The following is a 12,387-nucleotide window of genomic DNA, read 5'->3' on the forward strand; positions in this document are numbered from 1 at the left end:
GCGGGAAAGTGTGGCAAAATATCTCTCTGGATCACAGCCACTGTGATAAGCAGTTAGTATAGGTGACCCCAGCTGAAACTGAATGGCTGTAGTTTACTTAGAATCATAGAATTGGAAGGGCCCCAATGCAGGAATCTCAGCGAACGCATGCATGGCAGATGGATAGAGGTTTAACATACAAGGTTTAATTTACTGCATGTGAGCGACAGCGGCTGACCATTAATTACAGTCTTATACTGAAATGTATGTAAAGCAGGAAATAAATCTGATGTTGGCTCCATAAAGACATGTAGAATAGATTGTGATGTCAGCAATCAAAGGTACAAACAAAATTTTGTAATACAGTGGTGCTCCGCAAGACGAATGCCTCGCAAGACGAAAAACCCGCTAGACGAAAGGGTTTTCCGTTTTGGAGGCGCTTCGCAAAACGGATTTCCCTATGGGCTTGCTTCGCAAGACGAAATGTCTTGCGAATTTTTCCAACTTTTTTTTCCTCCCCCCCTTTTTCCAAGCCGCTTATCTGCTTATCCACTAAGCTGATAAGCCGCTAAAAGCTGCTAAGCCGCTAATAGCGCTAAGCCGCTAAGCCGTCAATGGGCTTGCTTCGCAAGACGAAAAAACCGCTAGACGAAGAGAATCGCGGAACGGATTCTTTTCGCCTTGCGAGGCACCACTGTAAATAATTTCCATTTTAAAATAAGGATTTCATTTTGACTTATTATGTAGACAGAACGCTTTTGGGGGCAGGCAGGGCTAGCAGAAATCCACTGGACTAGTAATTGACACACTTTTAAAAAGGGGAGTAGTAACTTGGAACTTAAATAAATTGATGGCTGTTCAGTGCTCCCCTTCCCTCAGTTCTGGAGGTAGTGATCATTTGTCTTTAAATGTGTTTGTGTATCCTCATATGCATACACACATACATTTATGTGTGTGCATACCGCACACCGTTGCCACATACCCCTATTTATGTTGCATACAAGTGGAGCCGTGCACTTGTGCTTGTTTATCACAGAGGGAAATGTAGCAAAAATGTAAGAACCAGGTATGCAGCGATGTTCCAAAAAATACAATTTAGCACAAGAAGTGCTGAACCTCAATTTTTAGCAGTGACACTTTAATGATAGGAAGCCTGCAAAATTATTTGCTATCAATTGTGAAGGCAATAACAAGCCTTGGTGGTTTTTCACACTCTCTGTGTTAAGTGCTTTCAGAATGACAGCGTAAACTGTGTTAGAGAACTCCAAGGAAGTAAAACTGATTAAAATGTTCATGCTTGAATGGTGCTGATGGAATAGTTCATTTGGACTTTCTCTACCTCCTGCAGCTCAAGCTGAAATATTAAAATTCAGTGGATTTAAATCTCTCTCCCCTCAGCTCAGGGAAAAAAAACATTACATTTTAATAGGTTTTAAACTCATAATTCACTGGTTTGGAGCAGTACTATTAAATCTATTTAAATATTACTTGTATTACTAAGGAAATGATTTAAATGATTTTGCCTGTACTGTTTCTCTCATACATATATATATAGTATACATATATGTGTATAATTTTTAAAACAGTCTGGTTTAATCTTTAAGGATTTTGTTTTATTAATAAAATTATATTAATTGCTTTGGAAATAATAAACCTTTTAGATTGCATATAATTAGTAGATTTAAATTTTTTCTCATTAATGCTCTTGATGTAAAAACAATCCATTCTGTGTTTGAGATTGAAATGTCTCTGCGTTCCTCATTTTCCAGTATTTTTCTTTATTATTTTTAAAGAGTGGGCAGCACGTTGGTTAAAGCTTTTTGTAATATAATGTTTATTCTTTTGATTAGTACTTAACGTGCCACCTCTTTTCTATGTTTTCTGAGATATTTGGGGTTGAGAGGGAAGTGGAAATCTCTGGATAGCCATGTGGTACAGATAAGTGCATACAAGTTCTAATAAAAACTTAGCATCGGTGCATGCTATTATCCCCGTGGCGCCACTGGTCCATGGTTCATGCTGCTAAATGCTAATGCATTTTTGCACTGGTGCTGAACGCAAGGAGGAATTTCTGACTGTGTGAAGGGGCTGCTTTTTGCCTTTCAAATGAGTTTACTCTTTGGGTCTTTGATCTGAAACAAAGGTTAAGAAATAAGGGCTAGGCTTTGGGATGGCATAATTTGGCGCAGCTCCACTGAGTACCTTGATTTATGCTACCTAAGAGTGCCTCCTCCTGAATCTACACAGGGAAGAGGATTTGACTGTCCCCGTTGATTCTGAACGTTTTGATTTAATGCGCAGGGAGGGGAAAGTCACATTTTCTCTGTAAATTATGGATGGTTACAATTTCAGTTTGTTTAGTAAAGTCATTCCCACCGAATGTGTGCGTGTTCAGAGCTGCCAACCTCTGAGAGCCAGGGAGGGTGTTGTATAAATTAGTAATAGACTGTGACCTCTGTGCAGCAATCACTTATTTTTCTGGCTTTTTATTGTTTGATCAAAGGCTCTGCCTACATTAAGGTGTGCTTGGAGCTTAAAGGCTGTAAAACAAATTGGCCACCTGCTGTATACTGTATACAGATTGCTATGGCGGGAAGGCATAAGAGGGGTTGACATAATGGTGTGTCTGTTTCATGTTGTCTTTTGTTTCATGTTTTAGGAAACGCAGAAATATGCCATATCTTATTTCATCACAGTGTGAAACAGGTGCAGTGGCATGGCTCAAAGTGTCTGCAGTTGGATATTATACTGTCCTATTTGGAGATTTTAAATTAAAGTATGAAAATTTCACTTGGTGCAGTAGCTTAGTACACTGCCTAAATAGGCTTAATAAATTCTTGGTGGATCATAGTACTTGTCATGAAGGGTTTCCCCCTTCATCCTCTGCTTCAGTCTTGCCAAAATTACTGGGAATAAGACTTCTGAATAGGCTCTGCACATAGCGATGCTAATTCAGAAGAATTCTGGTTATCAGCCATTTCCCCAGGCAAGACAGTTCCAGGTCTTCTCATATTGGGGCGTGTTTTGCTGCATTTCAAAGGTAGTCTAAATGAAAAATATAATACCTGCTTTGATGAAATTTCAGCCACCGGGAAAGATCTTTATTATTTTTCCAGGCCTTTACCGTTTGTTTGTTTGTTTGTTTGTTTTATTGTATACATTAGTTTTATTCATTTTTATTCTTGTTGTAATCTAAACTTAGTTATAGGAGGGCAAAGTAATCCTGCAGTGAACCTGTAGGGTGGATGGTTTGGGTCTGACGAATATTCCAAAGCCTAACGTTTAAAATGCAGAAATACTAAAAGAAAATGTGGGCACAGGATTATTCAATCCCTTGGCCATTTTGAAGGTTCGCAAGGGACGTGTGAAGGGAAGCAAAACTCTCTGGGGAAAACGGCAGACTGCTTGGTTGGTTCGTTGTTACAAGTGGGAAGATGCATCCAATAAGTTAATTTCCTTTCCTAGTCAATACATATGGGCACACCCTAGTTACTCGGGTGAGTGTAGGCATTGCAGAAGCTCTTAATTATCATTTTAATGTTGTTAGCCACTCTGGGCCCGGCTTTGGCTGGGGAGGGTGGGATATAAATAAAATTCTATTATTATTAATTAACCCACATCTTGAGAGCCACTGGCAAAGTGACTATAGATGTGTTGTTCTCATATCTTGGGTAGTTTGGCCAGTTGTCCTTTGCACCATGCTAATTTAGACTCATAGATGTAAAATTAGAAGTAATTACCATATTCTAAATAGAAGTATAATACATCTCACCACAGTGGGGAAGATTGTGGCCAGGTGACTGGAGTGCCTGCTTAGTCTGCTGTCCAGTTGTTAACAGTTGATGGACATATTTAGGACCTTCCAACACAGGACACATGTCCACTGGAATCCAAGCCATGGCAAGTCCTCACATGAGGGATGGATTTGTCCTGCTGGCTCCAAAAGTGTGTTATATGTTTAAGGAAGACAAAATCTTAATGGATAACAAGTAAAATCCAGTCTGTATTGGGGGAGGGGAGGTTATAGCCAGCATCATATGAAACCCATTATGTCTTGTTCAACGTCAATGGCTGCCTTCTAAACCTGTGATTTCCCTCTCTTGCTAATGTTCTCAGCATACTCTTTTTCCTGAAAAGAGACATGCTACTGACTTTTCCTCTTACATTTCTTATTTAATGATAAAGTCCAAGAGGTCAATACTAGTATGGGAGGCAGGAGTAGTGGTTAGTCTATGTGTTTTAACCCTGCATATTTAACATACCAGCTCATGTTATAAGGAATATGATTTTTGAAGGGTGTGTGTGTGTGTGTGTGTGTGTGTGTGAGAGAGAGAGAGAGAGAGAGAGAGAGAGAAGCAGGGCTTTAGGGTGAGTGAAATGGATATTGGCTGCTGATTTACTGTTAATTTAATATTAAGGATTTCTATGTCTTGATATTTTTAATTTTTTCCCCCCTTTCTAGGTTTTGTAACTTTCTAAGTTGCTTATTTCTCTTTCTCTAATTCTATTTCCTCCATTTGGTAGCTGTTTTTGTATGCAGTGTGACTTGAATAGTAATACTAATGAGAATATTTTAATTGGATGTTGCCTCTATTTTCCAGGCAGCGTTGAAAGGATATACGTACAGCATGCATGTGGGCTGAGATATAAAGTGAGGTCTTTGAGATTGAGACCTTATTCCAGTACGCAACAACAGCTGCTAGAATTTTAATCGCCCAAAATTGGAAATCAACCAATATCCCAACAGTAAGAGATTGGCAAAGTAAATTATTTGAATATTCAGAATTGGCAAAATTAACACAAAAAATTAGAGACCAGAAAGAAACAAAGTTTCTTAAAGAATGGAATAAATTCATAACCTATATTGAAGTAGATTTTAAAAATCCAAAGATCACAGTAGGCTTAATATAACCCTTCGACATACAAAAGTTTTAAAGAAAAACTGCGGGAAAAAATGTATTACATAACCCAAAACTGAGGTGGAGGGAAGTCAATAACTTACATGTTTGTCTTTGTCTTTGTCTTTGTTTTTTCCCCCTTATAATTAAGTTATGTTGTTCTTATTATTGTTTTTTTTTCCGTGAAGAATTTATTTTCTGTACATATGTGTGTATATGTGTGTATGAAAATTAATAAAAAGAAATTTAAAAAAAGAGAGAGATTAATTTGTCAGTTAACATTAGAAATGTCTCTGGGTTGGAGGAGGATGTTAAGGGTGTTTGGATAATGGCAATGAGCTTTCAGGGTCTGTAAGGGGAAAAGCACTAGATTACTCTGGCATGGCACTGCTTGGATGATATCCAGTAGAAACCTGAATCCTTTCCAGGAAAATAGGCTTCTGAATGTGCTGACTCTAACAAGAAAACATTAGAAGCTAATTTGTCCATGGTTTATAAGCACATTGTGCTTTTAATTTGATCCTTTTTAGATATGTAGTTGGGAGATTTAAGCTTGCCATCAATATTTCATATCTTAGTTAGGAAATGGTAATGAAATCAATGGTAAACTTTTTCTGACTCCCTCCATGTTTTCCCACTTCCTCTTTAAAACACACCAAGTCAGGTTGATTCTCATTTTGTATTATGTACCTGGAGATTAATACCAATTACATGAAATGCCATAGATATTTATTAATAGACGAATTACCTGAGTTTCTGGTCAAGTGCTGTGTGTGTGAGAGAGCAACTCTACCTACTTTTAAAAAACATTCTGAAAGATTGGGCTCATGTTTCTGAGGTTTTTAAAGCCTCCTACATTCATATGATTTGTTTTAAGGAAAAGCTTGGGCGTTCCTTTCAGGTTACAAAATATGAAGTGAGAACTGGTCCTCAGCTCAGAAATCCTGATTAGGATATTTGATTCCAGAAAACAATTAAAAAATGACTCCCTTAATTTCACTTGCCATCTAAATTACAATTAAATAATAAAGGTGATATATTGCTATCCCATGCTCAAGAGTTCACATATGCTTGTTGACGGGATATTATTTGAATACCTTTAAGATAACCTTTAAGGGTTGGTATAAGTTTGTAGAGAAATAGTAGTGCCCAAAGGACTGCCCAATTTATGATGCCACACTCCATTACAGAATATATTTGCCTTGGTGACACTATTTGCTTAATTTGTGTGTCCAGGGCAGCTGTTTATCAGCTCCATCTGGTATGCAGGCTGAGACCCTACCTGCCCACGGACTGTCTTGCCAGAGTGGTGCATGCTCTGGTTATCTCCCGCTTGGACTGCTGCAATGTGCTCTATGTGGGGCTACCTTTGAAGGTGACCCAGAAACTGCAATTAATCCAGAATGCGGCAGCTAGACTGGTGACTGGGAGCGGCTGCCGAGACCATATAACACCGGTATTGAAAGACCTACACTAGTTCCCAGTATGTTTCCAAGCACAATTCAAAGTGTTGGTGCTGTCCTTTAAAGCCCTAAACGGTCTCAGTCCAGTATACCTGGAGGAGCATCTCCTCCCCCATCGTTCTGCCCAGACACTGAGGTCCAGCTCCAAGCGCCTTCTGGCGGTTCCCTCGCTGCGAGAAGCCAAGTTACAGGGAACCAGGCAGAGGGCCTTCTCGGTAGTGACACCCGCCCTGTGGAACGCCCTCGCACCAGAGGTCAAAGAGAAAAAAAACTACCAAACTTTTAGAAGACATCTGAAGGCAGACCTGTTTAGGGAAGCTTTTAATGTTTAATAGATTTTGTGTTTTAGTGTTTTGTTGGAAGCCGCCCAGAGTGGCTGGGGGGACCCAGCCAGATGGGCGGGGTATAAATAATATATTATTATTATTATTATTATTATTATTATTTAGCCAGATAGTTGGAAGGTAGGATAGCATTGATTATATAATTCGAGTCAATGTTGCATTTCCTTGAAAAAGTTGGTGATTGCTAATTGTCAGGGAACTGCAATCAGTACTGGAGGGAGTGCGCAAAAGTCAGAGGGATTCCAGAGAGCGTCCAGGGATCGGGAGGAGCAGCCCATCTTCTGGGGAAGAGAATCAGCGTAGCACCAGTGGAGAAGGGGGGGCAGGTGGGGGAAGTGGCGAGGCGATCCAATGACTCCTTGCTTGGGACCAGCGGGGAGAGTAGGGGTCCTCCGTTGCCCACGCCCTCCCTGCGCAGAAGGCTTTCGCGCAGAGAGGGTAGGCGGAGACTAGGCGTCAAAGAACTTCTTTGCTGGAAGAAGTTTAAGAAACGCCCACTGACGGATTCTGCCAGCGATTGAGTCAGCGATTGAGTGGCTGTCCGGACAGAAGAGGTTCACATTGGCAGCCCAGCCAGGTGTTTGCACCCAGCCAGGGAGATAGGCACCTGCTTACACACGAGCAACCCCTAGAACCATTACACTAATGATCCAATCATAAATGAATCTGGTTCTTTCCCCAGATTTTTCTAAGAAAGAGTGAGACCTCTAGAACCCATTGGGTGCCTTTTCAGAATAGATGCCTATCTAGAGCCTCTGCATCTCAGCCTACTACAGTATCTCCCTTCCCTTTTTACAGACTATGTGCAGGACAGGAGAGGATACTGCGACGCACAGGTTGAGAGCCTGGCTGAAGGATGCAGTGGTCCTCCTTCTGTATGTGATGAATCCAAGGCATCTGGGCATTATGGGAAATGCAATTCTTAGATTATCTGAGATATCCTTGGTAGATTGAGAAGACAAATAACAAAGCCAGAAAGAATAGATCTTTGTCCTGCCGTGTTTTAAACTGCACACATTGGAAGTCGTGTGCTTCCCTTGTTGCCAGTGTCAAGGGGGAGGCACAGCTGACAGCAGGATGGGACAGAATTATTGGATCACAATTTATTAAATATTTTCTTGGTTTAGAAAAGCTGTGCATTGTCTCTTTTTCAGGTTGTGGAGCCTTTTCTACAGATCAGTTACATTTGATATGTTGTATACAGTAAGACGCAGGTGGCGCTGTGGGTTAAAGCCTCAGCGCCTAGGGCTTGCCGATCGAGAGGTTGGCGGTTTGAATCCCTGCGGCGGGGTGCGCTCCCGCTGCTCGGTCCCAGCGCCTGCCAACCTAGCAGTTCGAAAGCACCTCCGGGTGCAAGTAGATAAATAGGGACCGCTTACCAGCGGGAAGGTAAACGGCGTTTCCGTGTGCTGCGCTGGCTCGCCAGATGCAGCTTTGTCACACTGGCCACGTGACCCGGAAGTGTCTCCGGACAGCGCTGGCCCCTGGCCTCTTGAGTGAGATGGGCGCACAACCCCAGAGTCTGTCAAGACTGGCCCGTACGGGCAGGGGTACCTTTACCTTTACCTTATACAGTAAGAGGTTGCTGAAGAAATGGGGAGAGGAGAGGTGGGATGGTGAAACTTATATTCTTTTCTATAGTGTACGTGTGGGGTTTTGTGTCAGCATCAACTGGGTAGGTTCTCTTTCTATTTGCTTAATATATTTCCTTGGTATTTAGATGGATTGGGAGCCCCAGGATGTGGTTGGTTATCTGTGTTTGGGTGCAGTGAGGTTTGCTTGCATTTGTGAGGAGGGTGATTGTTGGATCAAGTTAGCCATATTGATTTGTATGCTGTTGGTGGATTCTTCTTGTCTTTTTGGGCTTTGTACGTGATAAAGGGGAGCCATACTGGGACGAAGGTGTCCTCTTCTATTTGTCACTGTGTTAGTTTCAGTCTGTTGTTTTATCCCAGCGTCAGTTTCAGTTTATTGGTCAGCTTTTCCAGTAAGGCTGTTTCCCATATGATTTGGTACCATTGGTCCATGTTCACGCCTGACAGATCTGGCTATGATGCTTCTGGCTGCTGAGAGTAGATGTGTCATAAGTTCTTTATAATGTGAGTGGGCATTATCATCTTGGAAAACGTTCAGTAGGGCCAGTTCTGGGGTGACTTCTAATACTTGCTTAGTTATTTTGCATATTTCTTGTAGGACAGTTGATTGGATCACACTTCTCAAAGAAACATCTTTATTTTGAAATGTTCACCCTGTAACACTGATGTGGCCTCAGTATTAATTTCATCTTGAGCAGCAACTGTTGGCTTATGTTTGCAACTTTGTCACAGCACTCCTTCTGTAGCTAAAGTTCTAGTTTTAATCTGAGCAGAAGTTGAACTAGGATAATCTTTCCAACGGTTTAGAAGCAAAAGTTGAAATAAGATAACTGATGCAGCTGGTTGTACATCTAATTTAAATCCAGGGTGAAACGGTGGGGGTGGGGTGGGGGGACGGTAGCTTAATATATACCTTTTTCAAATAATAAATTTAATTGAAAGGTAATAAGATTTGCACATAGTACAGTATTGCCCATTTACATAATAGGCAGAGGTAAGTCTTGGGAGTTTTGATGTGGTGTTTTGTTTCTGAAATTTGGTGGTGGCAATGCAAATTGTTCCTGCCCCTTTGTAAACATTATTACGGGCTTGAACACATACGCAGAGAGAGAGAGAGAGAGAGAGAGAGAGAGAGAGAGAGAGAGAGAGAGAGAGAGATTGCTTAAAGAGCATAGTTTGTGAAAGTGAAAGCTGATTTCAGAGTCATTTTGTGAATCTCAAGTAAAAGGGTGGGGGGCAGGGGAGTGTGCTATTGTCTGGGCAAGTGTGAACTGAAGCAGTTCCCTGTTAGGATAGATTGAGCATGACACATTTCTTCCCTTTACCACTGTATCCCCCCCCCCCAGCACGATTCTCACTCAGCAGCATCAACAAACCATCTACCCCACAATGGTTAGTATAGTAGAAAGCTTGATGCAGCCTTGGCTGAGGTCAAGCACTCCAATTCTAACCTCTCAAGGGCTTTCTCTATGTGTTGCCAGTGTACTGGTAAAAATGACTTTAAACTCTTGTCAGCGCAGTTACTGGTGCATGCATCACAGTCCCACTCAAATAAACCTGTCACAACACAGAGTCAGCAGCTAGAGAAGAGTACAAGGGCAGGCCTCTAGCTTTTCATTCGAGCATCACTAAACGTGCACAGAGTGCCCAATTATTTCAGCATTATTGAGCAAGCCTACAGGAGGACCCAAGCTTTGCTACATTAGATTTTCTTTAGTAATTTGCTCAAGTACCGCTGAGGACACTTAAAGGACTTAAAACGGTGGCTGCAACCAGTTTCCTTTTCTGGATTGTTAATTCAGGTTTCCTCTTTCAAATTAACTCTCACTGCATGCTGCGCAGCAGCTCTAGGAGAACTGTTTAACACTAATTTTCTCAATTTTCTCCCTTTTTTTGGTGCGTGCGCAAAACTTTATTGCTGCTTTCATTGTTAACTTGTGTGTTTTGATTAGACATGTGTATATATGTGTGTTACTGCTCCCGGAAGAGCTGCTCTTGAAAGGCCAGGCTTATCATTTTGGTTTTGTTCTTTCCTACACTGCAGTTTAAAAATAGCTTAATAAAGTTCATGATGTGCAGCCTTCATCACTGTCCTACCCCCTAATTTTCCAGATATTATAGGACATAGTGCCACTCTAGATGTTTAATGGACTGCATTTCCCATCATCCCTGGCCATTGGCTGTGCTGGCTGGAGATGATAGCAACTGGGAGTCCCAACAGCATATTGGAGGGTGGTCCGTTGGCTACTCTTGCAGCAAACAATTGTGTATTTCAGCCAATTTCATTTATCAAATGTCTCCACCTGCACCGAGATGCTGTTCTGTCTTTAATTATTTTTTGTGAAGCAAGGCCATTGACTGGTTGACAGCCCTTGAAGATACGCGAGCGCAGTCCAGTGCACAGTTAACTGCATTTAAATCTCTCTTTCCTGGAACAAATTCAATATCTGTGTTTAATTTTTCACAGCAGCAGCAACTCCAGGCCCAGCATTTGTCACATGGACACGGTCTCCCAGTGCCTCTCACTCCACACCCTTCAGGATTGCAACCTCCAGCCATCCCACCCATTGGCAGCAGCGCTGGCCTTTTAGCCTTGTCGAGTGCCCTTGGGGGTCAGTCCCATCTCCCGATCAAAGACGAAAAGAAGCATCATGATAATGACCACCAAAGAGGTAGGAGATGCTTCACTGGCCTCCGGGAAAGAAGTTTTAAAATATACAGCCTGCCTCTTCGTGGAGAGGGAGGAGTGGGTAACAAAGGATTTGGTGAGCATGCAAGGGCAAGAGTCATCTTGGAACTCACAGAAGGTTTGGCAGCCTTAAAGAATTGAACTCATTCTGTTTTCCTATTCATAGAAACCCCTCTGTGGAACATGTACATGGTGGCATGGTGGCATACATCTCCTTTCTTTGAAAGCCTTTATTAGAATCCACATTTTCCATATGCCCTTTGGCTTGTCTCCTAAAATTTATTCCCTACTGTAACCAATCCTGAAGCACATGTAACTGCATTTGCCCACATTATTCCCTCCCTACCCCTCTTTTGCCCACCTCTCTATTATTTTCATACTCTCAGCTTCTTGGGGCCAGAGATCTATTTCGTTTACACCCCAGGGAGGTCACTTCAGTGCTGCTAACACAGCAGTTTGACTTCACCCCCCGGAGGTGCATTCCATTGCTTCTCGAGACAGGTGGATGCCAATAATTCTGTAAGGTACCATGAGTCAGGTGGCTTTCAAATTTCAAAGGGCCGTCCCACAGACGATGGAGCAGAATTCTGCCCTCTGGAAAAACAGGGAGCAACTAGAACCAGTGGATGGAAATTGCAGGGAAAACAGATTTCTGATAAATATTAGGTGAAACCACCTAATAAGAGCTGTTCAGCAGTGGAAGGGATTCCCTCAGGAGGTAGTGGAAGGTTCGTGTTTGCAGGATGTATTTAAGGAGAGGATGGACTGTCATTGTCCAGGATGCTGTAGTTGCATCCTGCACCACAAATCCTGCATCTGAGCAGGGGTTTAGAGCACATGACCTCCAAGCTCCCTTCCAACACTTTGATTTTGTGATCTGCTGATAGCACTGGCCTGGTTCAGTTATATTGCTAAACCATGGTTTGGCATTGCAAGAACAAGCCTGTATCAGCCTTGGGCGGCACACATCTCCTTTGCACAAGGAGGTTAAAGGCTTCAGCCTTTGATTTAGAACTGTCTAAATCAACTATTAGTTCTGATTCTTGTTAGAAGAGTTAACTTGATTCTCTTTGGTGTTAACTAATAAAACAACAAGCCACAGCTCCATGAGTGTGAATATCACAGAGAATAGTGGTTAGTTCTAAAGTGGAAATATTCAGTCTCATTGTGTGTTCATAGTAGGATTGAGAGGGAGGGCTATAAAGCCAGAGGTTAAGCATTATATTTGGGTAAATAAAAATAATATTCTGCATATAACCCTTGATTTGGATGGTGTATAGATGGCAATGTTGGAAGTGTACTCTTGTTGGACTTAAGAAATTTGCTGTGGGCGATAATGTTAAGAGATAAGGATTGAATACAGTGTGCTTTGCTCCTATCTCTTCTCTTTGAAAAGCAAATATTTAGCTATAACTTGTA

General features: G+C 41.8%; 1 protein-coding gene across 6 annotated transcripts in view; it reads left to right on the top strand.

Annotated features, from left to right (window-relative positions):
- The window catches only part of LOC307227005 (transducin-like enhancer protein 4), a 139,822-nt gene that overhangs the window by 70,320 nt on the left and 57,115 nt on the right, over positions 1-12,387 (top strand). For 4 of the 6 annotated variants that reach the window (XR_013843760.1, XR_013843762.1, XR_013843764.1 and 1 more), the window contains one exon: positions 10,747-10,951. Coding sequence is in view for 1 of the 6 variants with exons in the window: in XM_079996074.1 (XP_079852200.1) it covers positions 10,747-10,951 (205 nt within the window). In the remaining 5 variants the exon portion in view is untranslated. The remainder of the gene's footprint in view (positions 1-10,746; positions 10,952-12,387) is intronic. The other 2 variants (XR_013843761.1, XR_013843763.1) reach the window with 1 other exon arrangement.

This window comes from Podarcis cretensis (assembly GCF_951804945.1).
Source record: "Podarcis cretensis genome assembly, chromosome: 11".
In the NCBI taxonomy this organism is placed as follows: Eukaryota; Metazoa; Chordata; class Lepidosauria; order Squamata; family Lacertidae; genus Podarcis; species Podarcis cretensis.